This window comes from Galeopterus variegatus, unplaced genomic scaffold, assembly GCF_000696425.1.
Source record: "Galeopterus variegatus unplaced genomic scaffold, G_variegatus-3.0.2 Scaffold690, whole genome shotgun sequence".
NCBI classification, from domain to species: domain Eukaryota; kingdom Metazoa; phylum Chordata; class Mammalia; order Dermoptera; family Cynocephalidae; genus Galeopterus; species Galeopterus variegatus.
The window spans coordinates 88,572-109,498 of NW_007726801.1; the positions used below are offsets into that span (position 1 = coordinate 88,572).

The 20,927-nt window shown below is 36.0% G+C and overlaps 1 protein-coding gene across 1 annotated transcript in view; it reads left to right on the forward strand.

Moving 5' to 3' along the window:
- The first annotated feature begins 11,166 nt into the window (after positions 1–11,166).
- The window catches only part of KDM7A (lysine (K)-specific demethylase 7A), a 50,907-nt gene continuing 41,146 nt past the window's right edge, over positions 11,167–20,927 (forward strand). Inside the window, exons 1-2 of the mRNA XM_008571489.1 lie at positions 11,167–11,171; positions 17,346–17,431. Coding sequence (XP_008569711.1) covers positions 11,167–11,171; positions 17,346–17,431 — 91 coding nt within the window. The remainder of the gene's footprint in view (positions 11,172–17,345; positions 17,432–20,927) is intronic.

Genomic DNA, 20,927 nt, shown 5'->3' on the forward strand with positions numbered 1-20,927 from the left:
CTGGGTATATACCCAGAGGAATGGAAATCATCAATTTGAAGGTATACTGGTTCTCCAATGTTCATTGCAGCGCTCTTTACAATAGCTAAGAGTTGGAACCAGCCCAAATGTCCATCATCAGATGAGTGGATATGGAAAATGTGGTATATCTACACAATGGAATACTACTCAGCTATAAAAAAGAATGAAATACTGCCATTTGCAACAACATGGATGGACCTAGAGAGAATTATATTAAGTGAAATGAGTCAGGCACAGAAAGAGAAATATCACATGTTCTCACTTATTTGTGGGAGCTAAAAAATAAATAAATAAATACACAAACAACCTGGGGGTGGGGGGAGGGAAGAAAACACAACAATTACAATTCCTTGAAGTTGATACGACAAGCAAACAGAAAGGACATTGTTGGACGGGATGGGCGAGAGGGAGGAGGGAGGAGGGAGGGAGGTTTTGGTAATGGGCCACAATAATCAACCACATTGTATATTGACAAAATAAAATAAAATAAAATTTGTACCTATAAGAATGTCAGAAGGGTGATGCTGATTGATGAAAGGATAACAACAGACACAGGGAAAGGATACAACTTTCTTTAATGGAAGTAAAGGATTGAAGAACTTAACCAAATGGGAATGGCTCTACAAAGCAGGAGACATAGCAGAATTTGTCCCATTGGAAAGGACAAGCTTCCCTGACCTTCAAGTTCCCACAAAGGTGCTCTGTTGCCAGTGATAATGGGTGATGAAGATGCTGGGGTCTTCTTGATTCCTCTGTGTTAATGGTAACCAACTGGTGTGAGTAACTGCTCACAACCTCAGTGTTTATGGTAAGATTGGGTGAATGGAAGATCAGCTTCTCAGGTGCCCCATCTTCCCAGCAGGCTTCAAGTCTACTTGAAGTCTGTTCCACCAGGTGTGCATGACTCTACACTTCAGTAGACCTTGAGCTACATCAATTAAAAAGCAGCTAGGTTTGTAGATACCTACTGGAAAGAAGGGATCCTTAAATGATTAAATGTGGTATATCTCTTTTGTCAAAATAATAATATATATTCTTGAAATAAATGACATCTTTTTCCTTTTAGAATTTTTTAATTCTAGTAATTGTTTTTGAAGTATCAGTGTTACACATCTTGCATTCAGCCGTTTATATGTGAGCCACAGTTGCCAAAGTTTGCTTTAGTATGGAGAGATCTATTTTCAGATTTAGAAATTTTCTGGAAATGTAATTTCTAAAAGAAAAGGAAACTGCTAAGTCATGTAGATTGTGATCTTTGGTAGTAGTTGGAATTTATCTTTAGGTGTACTAGATACCATCTATTCATCTGTTCAAAAACCTGGCTTCAATAATTATGTGCCCCTGCCCCAATAATTTTTTTCTTTAGCATGTAATTTATGTATACCCTTCATTAAAAAACACATGCACAATACTCTCTTGATTTGACATCCTTCTTCAGTTGCATCCCTATTTCTTTTCTCTCTTTATAGCAAAATTTGTCAAAAGGGTTGTTTATATTTGCTGTCTCCAGTTTTGGGGGCTTCCCCCCCCCTTTTTTTGGAGCTGGTCTGTGCAGGGATCTGAACCTGTGACCTTGTTGTTATAAGGCTGCGCTCTAACCAACTGAGCTAAAGGGACAGCCCCACCACACCCCCTTCTGTACCCTTGTTCCACATGCCCTGTCCCCCAGTCTCGTAAGGAAATGTAATTTAGTGTAGTACTTGTCCTCTTAAGGAAAACTTTTGTGGAGATTCCCTGCTCATCACCACTATTCCTTTCTTCATTTTTAAGTAGTTCCTGAAGTTCTGCTTTCTCTGAGGCCTTATCTTAAGATAGCTAAAATATTTATGTCTCTTTTGTTTAAAAGACTTTTGTCCTTTTCCCACCTGCTTCATACTCATATTTCAGTCTTCTATATAATAGTCCAGTCTCATAAGAGATTCATGGTAGCTGAACCTACTGTGTAGTTCAGGCTAGAGCTGAGGCTGCTCTCAGAGGTGGGACAAAATTTGTCTTTAAAACCCATCGGGCCGGCCCGGTGGCGCACTGGATAGGTGCGCTGCTTGGGAAGTGTGGCGGCGCTCCCGCCCGAGGGTTCGGATCCCACATACAGACCGGTTCCTGCTCACTGGCTGAGCGAGGCGCGGGGGCAACACCGAGGGTTGCAATCCCGTTGCCGGTCCCCGGTCCGGTACGGGGGCAACACTGAGGGTTGCGATCCATTGCCGGACACGGAAAAAGACAAGAAAAAAAAAAAAAAAAAAAACCCATCGACTTTCATGGAATAGAACTGACATCGAGTACATTGCTAGGATTGATTAGTTTTCCCTCCAGAGAATTTCTAAAGTCCAAATATGGTTCTTTTCCTTTGAGAAAAAAATCATTTGAGGGTTTCCTCATCAGGTTGGACAATTTTGTCCTTAATCTTTGTCAGGGATTAAGTATTAATTATTAAATATTGCTTAAGTATTATTTATCTAGTCTATTCCTATTTACCTATAATGTTTATTATACTTATTTTATGTATATTCTTATTCAGTGTTTATCTCAGGGAGGATGCCCAGAAAACGGAGAGAAGGAAATTAAGTATTAAGGCGAGTATTAAGGTGAGCACCTATGTACAAAGAATGAGCAAGTTAAGTGTGTATGAACAGAAGTTTGGCTAGACTAGAATTTTATATATGTAGCAAGCTCAGGAGGAGACCCACCCATATCCCCTGGCTTTCTCTGTTTCTGACTGTCTCTGGTATACCTGTTGATGAAAGTACCTGACACGTGGCCTGAGGACTTTCTCTGGCTACAGGAGCTCAGCAGCTTGCACTTGAAGCAGGCTGGGAATGCTGGGAGTTAATGCCTCAGGGATAGCCCTCAACCATTGTCTAATGGTAGACAGTGGATAAATACTTAGCTTCCTCTTCCCTTGGGTGGCACTAGGCTGAAGCCTCTTCTACATAGTCTTCCAGAAGTCCCCAGAGGAGTAAATGCTCATTAAGGTACCCTCTATAGCTTCCTCCTTTTCTCTGCCTCACTTTTACACTCTCCTATCAGTGCTTCCAACGATCACCTCCTATATGCACGCCTGCACTCAGATCTGCCTCTCAGGATCTTCTGGGGGACTCCAACTTAAATCAGTAGATAAATAATGAGAAGAAAGTTCATAAGCAAGAGATGTTGGATTTGAAAATAGAGTTTGGATTTTATTGATAATAGATTTTTGACATGATGGTCATGTTTGCGTATCAATGCCTATATAATGATGTGATTTACATAGATCTATGTGTAGATATGTTATGGACATGAACAAAGTAGCTATGAAAGCTACTTCCTTACCTCATTGAATAGTTTTCTTTTCCGGCTGCCTTGAAAAGATATTATATCTTGAAGTTTATGTGTGATATTATTTTAATTTGAAGCTGTTTGTTGCTGTTTTAATTTATTTCTTCCTTCCCTTTGAATTCCTTCTTTTTCAAAACACTAGAAACATCCTATAGTGGTTAGTAACCTTTAGCATGGGAACAGTTGCAACGAAGTATTAACATTTCACAGATTAATTAGCATATAAGAAACCTAGTATTACCAGATGGTGTATCCCGGTTCTTGATCCATGAAAGAAGAATCTTTTTAATAGGTAATAGGGCTTTATTACCAAGTGAAGGTACATGCCAAAGTGCACAGGCATCTCTGCCAGAGAGAGAGATGCATGCGCCCCCAACCTTGTCCATCTTCTCCATCCCATGTACAAACTCGTAATGGCCCCCACCTCTCCCCTCCTGTTCCCCCCAGTGCACAGGTCCTGGATGATCCAGTCTGAATATTTATGAACAGCCTCCCTGTGGTGTGTCCCTACTTTATTCCTGCCTCATGTGTCCCTATTTTATTCCTGCCTTGCTAGCAACCACTTTACCATCTTTGGGGAATGATATAGTCTACTTAAATAAGATTTTCTTTTAACTGAAGGTTCTACTTGTAAAATGTAACAATGTTCTCAGAAAAGTTACTCAGGAGATAAACTTCTTTATATGTCAGCTATTTTTAGAAGGATTTTGACAGATAGATTACGCTTTTCTTTATGGAATACTACACTATTTAATTTTCATGACTAAGTATCATGGACCTTAGTTATTTTCTGTGCTATGTAGGCTGTTGTATTGTTTGTACAATAAATTGCTCCAAACCAGCCGGCATTTATTGATACTGTTTCATTCCCTTCCTTGTGATTCCTTTTTCCTGCCGCCTCTTAGTCTGCTTTGACCAGCCCCCTCTGCTGCTTCTAATTTTCTGTTTTCTTAACTAGAGCAAAACTTAAGATTTCTATGGGAAATCAGACAACAGGTCTGGTTAAATTATCCACTCTGTCATTCTGATGCATTGGTGACAACAGGATGGGCATAGCCAGGAATGGAATCAATCTAAACCAGTAGATAAATTATTAATGAGAAGAAAGGTCATCAGCAAGAAATGCTGGATTTGAAAATAGAGTCTGAATTTCATTGATGACAGATTGCATATTGCCCTGTCTTGTATGTTTTGAAATAGGATAGTCTAGTGCTTGCTACTGACCTTTTTTGGACAACTCAGCACTACCCATTTTGCTGTTGAATTGTAATTGTATTGAAATTCTTTGAGATCTTCTGGATCATATTTGAAATTCCATGTAGGGGTATTTGTTGTGGATTATGTCAAGATTTTCATGGTTTAAACCCCTCTTCTAACTCACCCTTCATCAAGATGAAGAAGCATGCCAAGGATATTAAGTCCCACTTGAATGCTACCTTAGTTTCTGTCCCAACAGAGAGTTCTCTAAAATGAATCCTGTGGTCAAGTGGAGGGCATGGGGAAGGATTATGATTTGTAATGATGAATATGCTAATAATAAATGAATGAATGAATAAGTAAATCCTGTGTCTGCTTGGCTTGGAATGTGGTCTTTTCCTTAGATGCAGGCCCTGAAGACTATTTATGAGATGAGAAAGGTTAGTGGGGAAACTAGATCTGCTTGATCTGCTTCAGTTGACCCCAAATCCTTTGTAGCTGACTCATCACTAAGTAAAAGGGCGCACGGACCCGAGCTGATAAGGTGACAGGACCCGAGCTGACAGTTCGCCAGAGAAGTTCCACTTTATTCAAGGACTGCGCGTACATTTATAGGGAGCTGCGTTCTGGGTTTGGATAGGGGGTGGACGGGCGGTAGCTGATTGGACGGGGCTGGGCAGGAAGTGAGCCCTGACCTGTGACTGGCTGAGGTTTGGCGCGGGTGGGCTTGGGTGTTAGCACCGGCGGGCTTGTTTACTGCGGAGAAAAACCAGGAAGGGCGCCATATTGCCAGGGTGTGTCCCTGTTCAGGCGCCCATGGGGTCCCTACACTAAGTGTCCTAGATATACAAGATAGACTTGCTGTTATCTTTTATGTCGAGGTGTGATCTCTTAGCCTTACATATATTAAATCTTCTGTAGGTGTCATTAGGCTGTAGAAAATATTGCTTTCCTTCCTATACTCACAGTGGGAAATAAAACTCAACTGGATTGAAAAGTTTCTGATGGCTCTTGGTTCATTTTTTAAAAATCTATTTCTATTTATAATCTACTTATCTGTTCCTTTACTAGATACCCTATTTGGAAAATAAATTAAGATAGGGACACTTAGGGGCTACATGAAAGAAAAACAAAATAAATGGGCATAATATATAAATCTAATGAATAGGGACCCTTTCTTTATGTACAATAGGATTATACTTACAACTGAACCTGAACAGTCAAGAGTACTACAAGTTTTTTCATTGACAAAAAGTATGGACATTTCAGAGTAAGATCCTGAAAGAAAAATGTATCAGTTCTTTATTTTTTTCCTCATATTTATTTTCTACCCTTTTATATTTGCAAAATTTATATTTTTACAGGCCCCACGATAGTTGCCCAAACTGATGCCTCCCTCATGTTTGGCATTCGTGCTTCATCAGTCAATAAATATTTTGTGAGGATCCACTATCTAATCAGTTTAGGTAAATCTGTGGGGAATAGGAAATTCTGAATTATTAAATATTACCCATCTCCTTAAGGAGCTTAAAGTCTAATTGGAGTAACAAAGTTTTCATAGGAACTGACTGTGAATGAGGTATTGTGCTAGGCTCTACTATGTAAGGGTTTTAGACTGGTAGTTCCCTAATACCATTTCTCTGCTGAGCTGGCTGCAAAAGAATCACCTGGGGAACTTGTTAAAAATAAAGATTATCGGGCTCCACCCATTAACTTTTCCCTGCAGATCAAAGGCAGGGCTCAGGAATGTGTTTTTCTTTTTTAAAATAAATGATACAGAAGGTTATATGGTGAAAAGCAATTCTCCCTCTGCTCCTGATGTGCTTGGCATTCCTGCTTCATCAATCAGTAAATATTTTGTGAGGAACGACTATCTAATCAGTTTAGGTAGATCTGTGGAGAAAAGGAAATTTTGAATTATTAAATGTTATCCATCTCTTTAAGGAACTTAAAGTCTAATTGCGTCCATTCAGTTTTCTGTCCCAGAGACAGCCTCTTACCAATTTCTTGCATATTCTTCTAAACATATACCTTGCATTTACAAACGTGTGTGTGTAGGGGGGCATATACAAACTGTTCTGTACCTGGCTTTTGTTGCTTTGCAGCATATGTTGGAGATCTTTCTACATCCCTACTTACAGAGCTGGTTCATTCTCATGAAAGGCTGCCTAGTAGCAGCTTGTAAAAGCTCTATAGGGGATTCTAATGCACAGCCAGGTTTCAGAACCACAGGTAGAGTGAGTATTAAAGGGGTTTAGAAAAAGTTTCATGGAATGTTAATTCCTTAAGTCTTGAATTTCACAGGGAACTGGTAGAATTCATCAGTCAAAAGAAGGCAGTAGCATGTATTTGCTTATTTATTTGAGACACTGTGTGATGGTCGAATCAGCTAGAAATAGGAAGTTTTTTCCGTTTTCCACCTTTGGGATCAAGATGCTCACTGCTGTTTCACGTTTCCTTGATGTTAAGTGAGGTGGGGGTGGACAGAGAAGGAGGCAGAAAGTAGCAAATCATAGCGTTAAACTTGCCCTGTAAAAGGAATTATTTTCTTCTATGTGTCTTTCACTCTAATACCTTTATGGAAGAGATACATGTAAATATTCATATCTTTTGTTGATCCTCACATAGATACTGATGAACATACTTTATTTTTTTTTTTTGTCTTTTTTCCGTGTCCAGCAACGGATCGCAACCCTCAGTGTTGCCCCGATGAACATACTTTAGATATACATTACTCATAACATAATTTTAAATTCCTTTCTTTGCTATTGTGGTTTTCTTTTTCTTTCTTTCTTTTTTTTTTTTTTGACTATGCAGACTCAAGAGACCTTCCTTTGTTAACTTAAAAACATCCTTTATCATCATGGCAAGTTTTTTCTCCCTCAAGATGATTTACAAAGTTCTTATTAAATTCTTATATAATATTCGTTTTGGGATGACATTTATTTGTTGTATCCCTGGTTATCAATAAAAATATAGTCTTTATCTCCACAAAACATCAGATCAACTGGACACTGTTTGCATCATAGCTTCCCTTATTCTTTATGGACATATCCCAAACAGAGCTAGATAGGTAGAAAGTAGATTGGTGAAAGGAGAGTAAGAGAGTATTAGCTTGAGAGGTTGAATAGCTAGTGGAATGACCACAGGATGGTGTAAAGCAAATATGTTTAGCTCTTTGGACATTTCAGAAATCCTTTTTGAGAACATTCTAATAGGATTATTATCTTCATGAGAGAATGGTTTATTTTTGCTTATTTGTAAGGATCCGTTTACCATTTGCATTGCCTACTCTGTGTGCTAGGTGTCAGTGACAAGCAAAACAAGCATGTTTTCTGCACTCAAGAAGCAAATAGTTTAATGTGTCAGCATGTAAATCATATTTTATGTATATATTTCATGTATCCATCATGGAACAAATTTCATTAGAAACTTGTCAACAGGATTTTCAGCTTTTTAAGGGGCGTATTTTGTACCACTGAGTACATCTTTTGGTTTTTCAGCCCCCTATTTTCCTCTCATGTTCTTTGTTCCTCCTTTTTATATTGTTTTCCTCTTGTACCCTTATTAACATAGGAGTTAATAAATCTTATTAGCCTTATTAACATAGGTGTTAGTCAACTGGATGGAAATAACTCTGGAAGCCCCAGGACAGCTGGAAGTGTGAACCCAGCTGTTAGAGGTCGGAAAAATGTCTAATCTTCTAAGATTATTGTGAACCAAAGGAACTTGGTTCAGAGTAGCAATTTAAATCCCTTGTTAAATATTGTTAAGCATATACATATGGCAGTTAACAGCTTTAATGTGCCAAAAATATAATCTTCCCAAAAGTTGAAATGCTATAATCAATTTATAAAGAAAAGCATCTATTTTTGTGAAAATAGTTTGTATGTCAGCAAGAAAATAAGAAGTTGGGTTTTTCAGAACTACAAATTTAATCATAAATTACCAGTTTGATTTTTCACTGAAAATATTTCATATGTGCAAATTATAAATTTTTACCTTAGCTGATATCTGGTAATAAGGTGATATATCTCAGGGTTAAAATACTGTATAAAATATTAACAATTTAAAAGTGAAAATGCCTATTGGCATCCTCATACTTTTAGAAGGAATATCAACTTATTAAGCCAATTAATAAGCCTTTTAATTGGTTAGCAAAATAAGATTTTGGACCAATAAAACCATTGTTATAGTATTCTAAGCATTTTATGTATATTGATTAATTTTCTTAACGGTCCTTTGAGGGAGGTACTATTATTATCTCCATCTTTACAGATGAGGAGATCGAAAAACAGACAAGTAAAGTAAGTTACCCAAAGTCACACAGCTACTAAGTGGGTTAGCCAGGATTCTAACATAGGCAAACTGACTCTAGAGAGCCTGTATTTTTCTCAACTCAAAAATTAATTAAAAATTGAAGACAGTTTTTTTTCTTGAGACAATTTTTTCTGGTTAAAATAGCCATTTGAGTGCCTATTGTGTGCTCTCAAGAGACATGATTGAAGAAAAAAATATATTAAGCCTAATCATAAAGCCCAGTTTCCTAATTAGATTCAGACCTCATAGCTAAGAAGCTGTTGACCAGGGCTATGTAGGCTGACAGGTACCTAACAGAACCATAATAATAATATTAATAGCTGCCATTTATTACTTAGTATATTTACTGTGCCATTGCTTACTATATGCCAAGCCCTGTGCTTTACATATTTACATACATTGTCCTGTATAAATTTAGGGGAACACAGGGAGCACAGGGAGATTAAGAAACTTGCTCAAAGTCAAAACTAGTAGAGCTAGAAATCAAACCAAGTCTTTCTAATTCCAAAATCTGTTCATCCCACTGAAGCTAGTTGTCACTTGTTTATCTGGTGGCATGGAACTAGACTGGGTAGGCCTTGTCTGGCCTATAGCCGTCCTAAGACCTAAACTGACCCCAGAGTTAAGATAAGAAGGGAAATATGAAGAGCAGGTTATAAATTATCCTCTATATTCCTGGAGTCCATTCACCTTTCAGGCCATTTTCCATTCCCCTTTCTTGATATTAGTGTAGAATTTAAAAGGGAACACAATGACTTTGGTTATGTCAAATGCCAAAATGAAGAAATCAAGTAGGTGCTTCGGATGAGAAGGTGAACTTTTGATAAACAGGTGAAAACCTGGACAGAAGCAAAATTTCAAATATGTAAATTTCATTACCGCAGTCTTCTACCATCTAAGGAAAGATGAAAAATCTAGTAATTTTCGAGTATATTGTGAGAGTTTCCCTTTTCACCAACTGTTGCCTTTAGTTCCTGTGCCAAATTCTTTAAAAATTCAAACTGAACAGACTTTAAAAAAACTTTACCACAATGTATTGGTTTTCAAGTAAGTTTGCAGCACAGTTAATAATCAACAGAAATTTACTGGGGTCATTGTGTACTTGGTACTGAGAGAGAAATCTTAGGAACTCAATTCAGGTAATAGGGTGAATAAAATATCTCAATATTAGGTCATAAGTGAATGGAAATGTGGGAATGTGTATTAATAAAATGTTGAAGGACTTTCTGTGGGGTGATCAAGTGAAGTTTTACCAAGAAGGAGGAATTTGAGTTGGGCTTTGAAGATTACGTAGTGTAAAATTGCTTGGTGAAGAATGGGAAGAGCATTTGGAGCAAGAGGAATACCTAAAGTCTACTGACAGGGAGATCTTAAGGAATTTGACCACCCGCTCTTCTATCACCAAGAGTAGGGAATATAAATGGGAGCATTATCTGAGAGGAAAAAAGAGAATGTTAGGCAGATTCTAGGGAATTCTGGTTAGTCATTAATTCAGTTCTGTTCTCATCAAGTGTCCAAAAAAAAAAAAAAAAAAATGCCAGCTAAGCAACAATTTCAGATGATTAAGACAATAGAAAGTGCTAAAGTTGTCACTGCCCCACTCACCAAATGGCAGTGAGGCAGTTCTTCTATAGTTGAAAGCTATTCAACAAAGGTCAGATTGTCACCTATAGGAATCACCTTCCACCCCCCACCCATCCACAAACACACAGTGGTCTAATAAATACTGAGCATTTTGTTTTAGGACAAAGTGTGACGATTTGTATATGAAGGGAAGTTTTATGAGAAATAAATGGAGTGAGAGAGACTAAAGGAGGTTATGTGCCAAGATTTGAAAGTGATTCTTAGAAAATTTGCTCTCAGAGTTGTGCATTTTGTGTGTCCTGCTGCATTTGCTATTAACATATCTGTTAAAGGTATAGTGATTCTAGAATTCTTTCAGTGGGGGGTGAGTGAGGGATGGAGTGGGTGGGCATGATAAAGAGTAGGGAGAAGTTATCCCTTTCTGTGAGAGAGAAGCTGAAGCTTATGTAGTTGTTCCTTTTAGTGCCCTTCAAAGATTTGAAATTACTTTTGGTTTAGGAACATTAAATTTTTATGTTATTAAATTTGACTTTTTAAAATTATATTTTATACAGTTCAAACTATTTTTTGATTTACTAATTTATCAAATTTACTGTTTTTATTTATTTGCCAAATTTACTATTAAGTGTTGAAATTATAAAATAAATGTAGCTATACATGTTTTGCCAGTTGATTAGAATTGGCCAAAACCTGACGACATCACTGACATTTTAGTAAATGTCCGATTATATGGCGTGAAGTGAGGGAGGTGAACAGTAGAAGCTGGAGAGAGGAACTTTGAGGATTAATAGCCAAGTTTTGCCTAAAGTGTCTTTAACTAATTGGAATGTTCCTATCTCTTTCTTCCTCCCTAAGCCTGGTGGGAATCACCCTTATTTATGTATCTTATATGTTTATAGATGAGTTTATACTGGTTTAGGTTTTTCATGACACATCTAACTTTTTTTTTTCTTTTTTGCTTTTTACTTAATTCTTTTGGTGTCATCATCACTTGTTATGAGTGAGGAATGTGGCCATAGTCAAGGTAGAGCAAGGTATGAGAAGACAAACCATGAGTTTCTGAAAGTGCCAAATAGGCTTCCGAGGCCTTGAGTTTCTGTTCTGGTGGGAGTGCAGCACCTATTACTTAATGAACGTCACTTTCAAACTTAGGGAAGTTTGGTTTTGAACTCTCTTTCATTAAATGCAGAAATAGCTCTGACACATCTTTTCACTTGTCTGCAGTGATCTTTTTCTTTGCCCCATCTTAGCTACCCACTGTTATCACACTTGGACTTTATCGCTGTTTAGACTGTACTACGTCGAAAATGTCAAATTTGAAACATTCTACTCTTTGAGCATAATCTCCGCTCTTTACAGGTCACTTTCTCAAGGCCTTTCACTGGATGACTCATTGCTGTTTGACTGCAAGGAGACCCCTCAGATCATCTCCCCATTTTCTTGCTGCCTTCTGTCTTCACACCTTTGTTGTTCAGGGTTTATCATGGAGTTTGTTTATAAATCATCATTATATTAACTCCCTTGTAAATATCTTCAACTCCTTTTGTGGTCTTTACCTGTAGAATCCCCAGCTCTGGATGGACCCAACCTTCTCTTCTGGGCCTGCACCACGTGGCTGAACGTTGCTGGAAAAAAAAAAAAGTCACATAACTGTGCAGAAATGGTCTGGAATTTGTTATCACAAACCTCATATGGACTCTCAACACTGACTAGTGATGTTACTGTGTTTCTTGGTCATTCATTCTACAGACTATTTTATATATTTTTTCCTCCCACCTCTCTTTTCTCACATCAAACTAAGCTGAGAAAACAGAAGCCTTCAGACTTTAGTATGAAGTCCAATTTCTCTATTTTTTCTTTTGTCCCTTGTGCTTTTGGTGTTGGGTCTAAGAAACCACATCTTGATCCAAGGCCGTGAAGATTTACTATGCTTTATTTTAGGAGTTTTATAGTTTTAGTTCTTACATTTAGGTTTATGATCTATCTATGTTAATTTTGTATATGGTTTGTGGTAGGGGTCCAGATGCATTCTTTTTGTTTTTTTGCGGCTGGCAGGTTCTGGGATCCAAACCCATGACCTTGGTGTTATAAGGCTGCACTCTAATCAACTGACAGATGTATTCTTTCACATGTGTGTTGTGTTGGTATCATTTGTTGAAAAGACTGTTATTTTCCCATGGAATGATCTTGGCACCCTTGTTGAAAATCATTTGGCCATAAATGTTAGGGTTTATTTCTGGACTCTCAATTCTATTCCATTAATCTCTGTCTATTCTTATACCATTACCACACCGTCTTGATTACTATAGCTTTGTTAAGTTTTGAATTCGGGAAGTGTGAATTCTCCATCCGTTGATTCTTAACCTTTTTGGGGGGTGACAGAAACCTTTTTGAGTATCTTATAAGAAACTGTGGACCCAGGAAATGGTGCATAAATCTATGAAAAATTTTGCATAAGGTTAATTTTATTGGATTGGACATTTGTAGTCTTTCGTTAAAAAAATAACTTTTTAAACAATTAGCATATTTATCATTTGCTTTCTGTGAGAAACAATGAAGTAAATCCAAGTGGGACAAATAAAGTAAATTTCAGTTCTACTCAAAAGCAAATTGCAATTACTTGATTCGATTACATGGATTCAGTATTCAGATGGCAATGTCATGTTATTTTTTGACATCTAGTTGGTTTTGACTTTTTGGACTTGATTGCACCAGGCTCTACTCAGGCTCTCAAATACCTTATGGTAGCAAATGTACTGTGGTTCTCAGGTGAGAGAGTTGGCTTGTTTTAGGGTACCCAAAGATCTCTATAATTCACTGTTTTCAATATTATGTTGTAGTTATTAGATTAATACATTTCAAGATTTTTGTTTGCTTAATTTTTTACATGGTTGTAGACAGAATTTCACCCTTAAGAGTACTTCAGTTGTGAAATAACAATAGAGAAAAGTGTCTCTAAAACATAAATATACACCTATGTAATAACAATCACCCAGGACCCCAGGATACCGCTCTTCCCCCAGTCTTTTCTAGGTCACATTTCCCTAGAGGAAACTACTGTCCTGTTATGATTCATCTCATCCTTGCTTTTCTTCATAGTTTTATCATCCTAAACACTATACTTCAACTTTCCCTGGTTTTGAACTTTATGCATAAATGTAATATACCATATATGTTTTTTAATGTCTTTTTTTTTTAACTTGGTGTTAATTCATAGAATTCATTCATTTATTGCATAGGGCTGTAGTCCTTTTATTTTCATTGCCATATAGAATTCCATTATGAGAATATACTGTAATATATTCATTTTACTGTTGTTAGACTCTTACAGATAATGATTTTGTAACCATTCCTGTATAGGTAGATATCTTAGTGCACATATGCATGAGTTTCTTTCTTTCTTTCTTTTTTTTTTTTTTAAAAGATGACCGGTAAGGGGATCTTAACCCTTGACTTGTTGTTGTCAGCACCACGCTCTCTGAAGTGAGCTAACCGGCCATCCCTATATAGGGATCCGAACCCTTGGCCTTGGTGTTATCAGCACCACACTCTCCCAAGTGAGCCACTTGCCGGCCCTTGCATGAGTTTCTTTAAGGTATATTTACCTAAAGAGGAATTACTTGGTTATAGAATACATGATTCTTCAGTTTTGATGCAAATTGTTTTCTAAAGTGGCTGTATCAGATTATTCTCCAGCCAGTGGTACATTAAAGTTCCCATTGCTCCACATCATCTTCAGTGTTTGGTATCATCAGACTCTTTAGTTTTAGCCAGTCTGGTGGGTATATTATGGTACAGGGTGAGCATCCCTAATCCAAAAATCTGAAATTGGAAATGCTCCAAAATCCAGAATTTTTTGAGTGCTGACATGACGCTCAAAGGAAGTGCTCGTTGGACCATTTTGAATTTGGATTTTTGGATTGGGGTGCTCAATTTGTATAATAATGCAAATATTCCAAAATTCAAAATTCAAAATACTTCTAGTTCCAAGCACTTCGGAAAAGGGATACTCAACTTGTATTTTATTGCGGTCTTAATTATATTTCCTCCAGTTACTTATGAGGGTAAACCTTTTCATGTGTGCATCAGCCTCTTGGATTTCATTTTATGATGTGCCTATTCAAATCTTTTGTCCACTTTTCTATTGGGTTTTCTCTCTTTTTTTTTCCTTACTGATTTGTATGAATTCATTATATTCTGGGTGTAAATCCTTTAGTTGTTATCCCTGTTGTTTTCTACTCTGGCTTACTATTTCACTCTTTAGAGTTCAATGAACAGAAATTAATGTGGCCGAAGTTACCCTTTTTTTGTCTTATGGACAGTACTTTCTGTGTTTTGATTAAGACAACGCTTCCTGCCACAAGGTCATAAAGATTTTTTCTTTGTTATACAAACTTTGTAGTTTTCCTTTTGTGTATTTTTAGGTTTTTAATCTACATTGTAATAAATTTTTATGTTGTAAGATACGTGTCTAATTTAATTTTGTTTCTCATACAGATATATAAGAAGTGTTGAAGGACCTTATATTGCAAAGTCTTTCCTTGTTGTGTGCTCTGCATTGCCTCCCATGTTACATATGTGTCCACGTATACATGGATCTGTTTTTGGGCACTGGCATCTGTTCCATATTGCCTTGATTCCTGTACCTATAAGTCTTGATATCTGTAGTTTTGTGGGGTTTTTGTCTTTTCTAAGAATTTTTTGGCTCTTTATATTTCCACATCAATTTTAGAATCAGCTTGTCAGGTTCCACAGATTTTGATTAGGATTAAATCGAACCTATAAAACACTTGGAAGATAATTAATATCTTTACATTATTGAGCTTCACATCCATGATCATGATGCATATCTCCCTTTATTTAAGTCTTCTTTAAAGTCTCTCAATAATGTTTTATAATTTTCCTTAAAGAGATCTTGTGTAGTTTTTGTTAAATTTATTCCAGTGTTCTTGACATTTTTTATGCAGTTGTACATGTTGTTTTATTTTATTTTTTAGCTTTATATTGTTGTTATATGGAAATACAATTAATTTTTATGTACTAATTGTATCTAGCAATCTTCCTTTTTATTCTTGTAATTTATCTATAGATTCTTTTGCTTTTTCTACATGTGTAAGCATAGCATTTGCAAATGATAGCTTTGTTTTTCTTTGTCAATCCCTATACCTTTTAATTATTTTTCTTATTTTACTATACCAGCTTGATCCTCAGCACAGTGTTCACCAGAAGTAGTGATATCAGGCCTTCTTGTCTTGTTATTAATCTCAAAGTGACTGCTTTCATGTTATTTGCATAGGGTTTTTTTTTTTTTTTGTCTTTTTTGTGACCGGTAAGGGGATCGCAACCCTTGGCTTGGTGTCGCCCACACCGCGCTCAGCCAGTGAGTGCACTGGCCATCCTTATGTAGGATCCGAACCTGCAGCGGGAGCGCCACTGCGCTCCCAAGCCCCGCACTCTCCCGAGTGCACCACGGGCTGGCCCTGCATAGGTTTTTTTTTTAGAAGTGCCCTTTACCAGGTTATGGACCTGTCTTCTAAGTTTACTAAAAAGTTTTGTTTGTTTGCTTTCTAATCATAAGTAAATGTTGAATTTTATCAAATACTTATCCTGCATCTTTTAAAATGGTCATACAGAGGCTGGCCAGTTAGCTCAGTTGGTTAGAGTGTGGTGTTGTAACACCAAAGTCAAGGCTTTAGATTCCCGTACCACCCAGCTGAAGGAAAAAAAAAATTCATATGGTTTCTTTCTGTTAATCTATTTATGTGGTGAATTTCACTGACTGGTATTTTTAGTTTTAAAAACCACCTTGTATTCCTGGTATAAACCCAACTTAATATTTATGTGTTTTCTCATAAATGATAAATGAGGGTGACCTATAATCATTCTATCCAAGTTTTGGTACGAAGGTTATGCTGTCATAAAATGAGTTAGAGAGTAAGTCCTTTTTTCCTTCTCTCTGAAGCAAATTTTATATAATATTAAAATAATTTATTCCTTGCATGTGAGGTCATCTGGGCCTGAAGTTTTCTTTGTGGGTTGATTTTAAAAATTACTAAGCGATAGTTACAGGAGTATTCAATATTCTATTTCTTTGTGACACAGGCTCATTCGTATTTATATTTCTTAATCTCTTAGTGTAAGATTGTTTGTAATACCCTCTTTTACATTTAATGTCTATAGAATCTATAGTTCTGTCCCTTTTTTCATTCATAATATTGGTAATTTACGTCTTCTCTCTTTTATTTTCATCTTGCTAGAGGTTTTCCAATTTTGTAAGTCTTTTCAAAGAATCAATTGTTGGCTTCAGTATTCTGTTACATGTTAGTTTTCTATGTCATCGATTTCTGCTTTTGTCTTTTTCCTTCTTTCTCTGTTTTTAAGGTTTATTTTGCTATTCTTTTTGTAACTTCTGGAGGTAGATGCTTAGCCATTAATTTCAGCCTCTTTTTTTCTAACACGTGAATTTAAAGCCATACCTTTCTGCTTATAAATTCTGCATCCCACAAATTTTATTATGTAGTATTTTTGTCGTTGTTCAGCTCATAATAATTTTCAGATTTTTCGTTATGATTTTTCTTTTCACTCATATCTACTGACATTCATTCCATAACAGGTGGCATTTACATAATGGTTGAGGGTTTTATGGCATATAATTGTATTATTTCTGATGTCTCTACTGCTGCTAAGAATGAATCACTTTGCATATATTTGGATATACTCTGTTCCACAATTATTTAGCAAGTATGTAGAGAAGAGAATAACATTTATCCTTGCATATGTTTCTGTGCTCTACAGAATTTGTCAGTGATGTGGTTGTACATTTCTTAGCTAAATTTCAACCATTGTATTATAGTTTAGTAAAGAATTTTGACTTATTTGCTTATTGACTTTATTTTTATTTATCTTAGCTGTGTTGGAGTAGAAGAACATCATGCTGTTGACATTGACCTGTATCACTGTCCCAATTGTGCAGTTTTACATGGTTCCTCCTTGAGTAAGTACTAGATGCTTAAGTAAAAATTGATGTTTTGAACTTAACATCTATGTTATAGTACCTTAACCATACTCTGATTAGTTATATTACACCCACCAAGAACTATAGGGAAGATTTTACTGAAGGTATTTAGAATGCAGTTTTTGTCTGAATTATTAAATAAGTCAAAAGATTAAGGGAAAAAATACTGTTATTCTTAATTGCCATTGCAGAGTACCCAAACCGAAGTACATATTTTCAAAGCTTTCAATTTGAGGAGTGTGGTAAAGTAAAATTTTTCTGATTCTGGAAACCGATTTTAATTGTTTTTATCTTCTCACTAATAAAAGATCTTTCAGTAGTATTTTGGAACAGTATGCAGAATAAGACTTTGATGCACACATGCATTATGTTTTTAGGAGAAAATTAGAGTGTTGATATGCTAAAATATTACTTACATCTTCTGAATTTGGTTGTTATACTGAGTATGGCCTAGAGTTCTGCCCAGCCATCCTCTTTGCTTGAAACCCTTCTCTTGAGGTCCCAAGGAAGATAGAGGTACAGAGGATAAGTCCAGACTAAGTCTCTGACCACACTCTTCTTCCTAAAAGGGTAGGGCAAGGAAGGGAAGCCTCTGAAGTATACCAATATCACACACTTAACGATATTTATTTTTAGCCTTTTACAGATGCTTCAGAAGAATAAATTGAAATATTGTCATTGCACCAATGTGAGAAAAAATACTTAAAAGGCTTTGGACTATAACTTGTTTTTTTTTTTTTTTTTTAAACTTAGGCTGCAAATTAGTGCTTTTGTGTTTACAATATTAAAGGGAAAACTGTAGACTTTTGTTATTTTAAAACTGGAAGGAATGTTTGCCTGAACATACCTTCATACACACTTGGGTCATATGTAGGTAACCTATGCGACCTCTTTATTTTATTTTGAATGCAGCTTTTTTTCTAGTACTTTTTTTTTTAGTAGAAATTTTGTTCTGGTGTTATACACAAATAATTTTTGCAAAGACGCTTACTAACAACTGACTGCTCATCTGTTTTATTAGAAGTATTAATTTTCCCCATTTCTTTGTAGAAGACTTAGAAATTTAAGCTATGTGAATGCACTAAAATATTTCCTTGTAAAATATAGGTTATCTATTTTCTTAGTTACAGAGTATAAAACTTGAGGTTAGCAAATTGGTAGAATTGTTTTATGTGTAATTGACTAGTTTATTGTCATGAACATTTTTAAAGGATCTTCCTCTGTGTAGCTCTGAAGTATGTGATACATAACTTGAAATAATTGCTGACCAAGAGTAATTTTTGTAGGAAGTAAATAATACAGTGTTTATCTCAAGGGAAACAGAACTAAAAGTTATAACGTTTTCAGTTTAGAATTTAAGTATATTAATCTCCAAATGAAGTAATTTGAATCTAACCTCTATGAAATTGTAAGTGAGTTACTGTAAGGCAGAATAATGTGCTACCACATGTGTGCACTCTACTTTGTGTTTTTCCTTTGTGATTTAATTTTTTAAAAAACTTGTCATGCTCACTAAATAGATTACACAGTCCATAATGGATCATGACCTGCACTTTGAGTAATGATGTGTCTGAGAGAAGCTTGCCTATTTCGTGGCCCTTCTTATGCTTCTCATTCTTGAAGAGCATGAGATCAGGCATTTGCTATCTTCTGGGCAAAGGTCCAGCTCTGAGTACTCATAGGGAAAATGCCCAAGATTCAGTAATCTGTTTTATCTTGATTTAACGCTCACCTTTCCACCCCTCATCTTCCACCTCCAATTTGGGTAATCCCTTTTGATCCCTTTCCCTCTGCTATTTAGCCTCTCCAGCTTGCTACCTAGGGTTTCCTGTTCCTTTTAGAGTTCCCCAGGAATCATTATAGATACCATTGGACAGTGTAATACCCACCTACTATGAGGAATTTAAATTTTACCCTCTTAATGGGGATTAGAACTCTATTTGAAGGCAGATATCAAAAAACAGCCAAACATTTAAATACATATTCTCTGTATTTCCCAGGCACATGCAATTCAGACACAAAATTTTCTCTTCTTTCCCTATGACCACTACTCAAATATTCCTTCAGTGGCCTCCTTACTTTAAGAAATCCGGTCAGCTCTTGCAGTGGCAGATTTTATGTTCTAAGTATGTTGGCCTAACAGGACAATTATATTCTTCTGTTAACCTCCTACAAGTCAGCACATTTAAAAGGAAATGATAGTAATTGGCAGCTTATTACACCCAAGTTACTATAGTGGGTAAGTAACTACTTGACATATGTTATCTCCTTTGATATTTATAACAACTTGATGTGAAAAATGAATAAAAATTATTTAACTAGCCCTTTAATGTGGCTATTTGGCTGAGCTGGGATTTGAACCCATAGCTTCCAGTGCCAAAGCCAGTGTGCTTCGCTGATTAATCGTTTCTGCAAAAATTAAAATTGAACAATGTAGTATCATAATTCACTTGTCAAATGAGCAGCTTTTTTTAAAAAAATGGTGATGCTCATTGTTAACTCAGCACTTTGAAATAGGCTGCTTATATAATACTAGTGGGAGTGTGAGTTACTACCACTTTTCTAGAGGCAGTTTTGCAATATGTAGCAAGTGTCTTAAAAATGTTGATCTTTCTTCTAGCATTTCTATGAATTTATCCTGAGCTAATCAGGGAAACAAACAAATCAGTATATGAATATTAATCTCAACTTGGAAGAATAATTCAGAATGAACTAAATGCTTAAGAATCAAAAAATGACTATAATATGGTACATCTACATCTTAAAATTCTAGGTTGCTTTTAAATTGTTACTGAATATTTAATAAGGAGAAAATGCTTGTTATATAATAAGAAAGGAAAGCAAGATAAACATTGTGATCTCAGTTGAAAATAAAATGGAGTTATGTATCTATATAGTAGAAAAAAACCTGGGATGAAATATCCTTGAATTTTAGGAGTGATTTTAAATGAGAAAAAATAAGGTACAAAGAATGCCTTGATGGTATTTCCTAGGAAGGCTGCTTTGTGATTCTAAATTTTTCTCATGAGAATTTTTTAAAATGGGATTTACTCTTTCATATTGAAGATCAGGCCTCTATAAGTTACTTGGGAATCTTGTTTTAGATTCTTAAATATGAATAAGCCTGATTTCCAGTCCTGTTGATTATTTAGTGTGTCTCCTTATCCATATGACGATCCTGTATTATGATCTTTGTAAGGCGAAGGTTTAGAATAACTTGGAATCATAGAGTCGTTTTTCCCCTAATGTTTTTTTTTATGAAAATGTTCAAAACATACAGGAAAAGTTGAAAGAATTTTATACCAAGCATCTATAAACTTTAACTATTTAGATTCTATTACCATTTTATATTACTTGCTTTACCACATATCTATCTATGTAACTTTCCCACTATCTCTCCATCTTATAATTTTTTTTTTTTTTTGTCTTTTTTCCGTGTCCGGCAACGGATCGCAACCCTCAGTGTCGCCCCCAT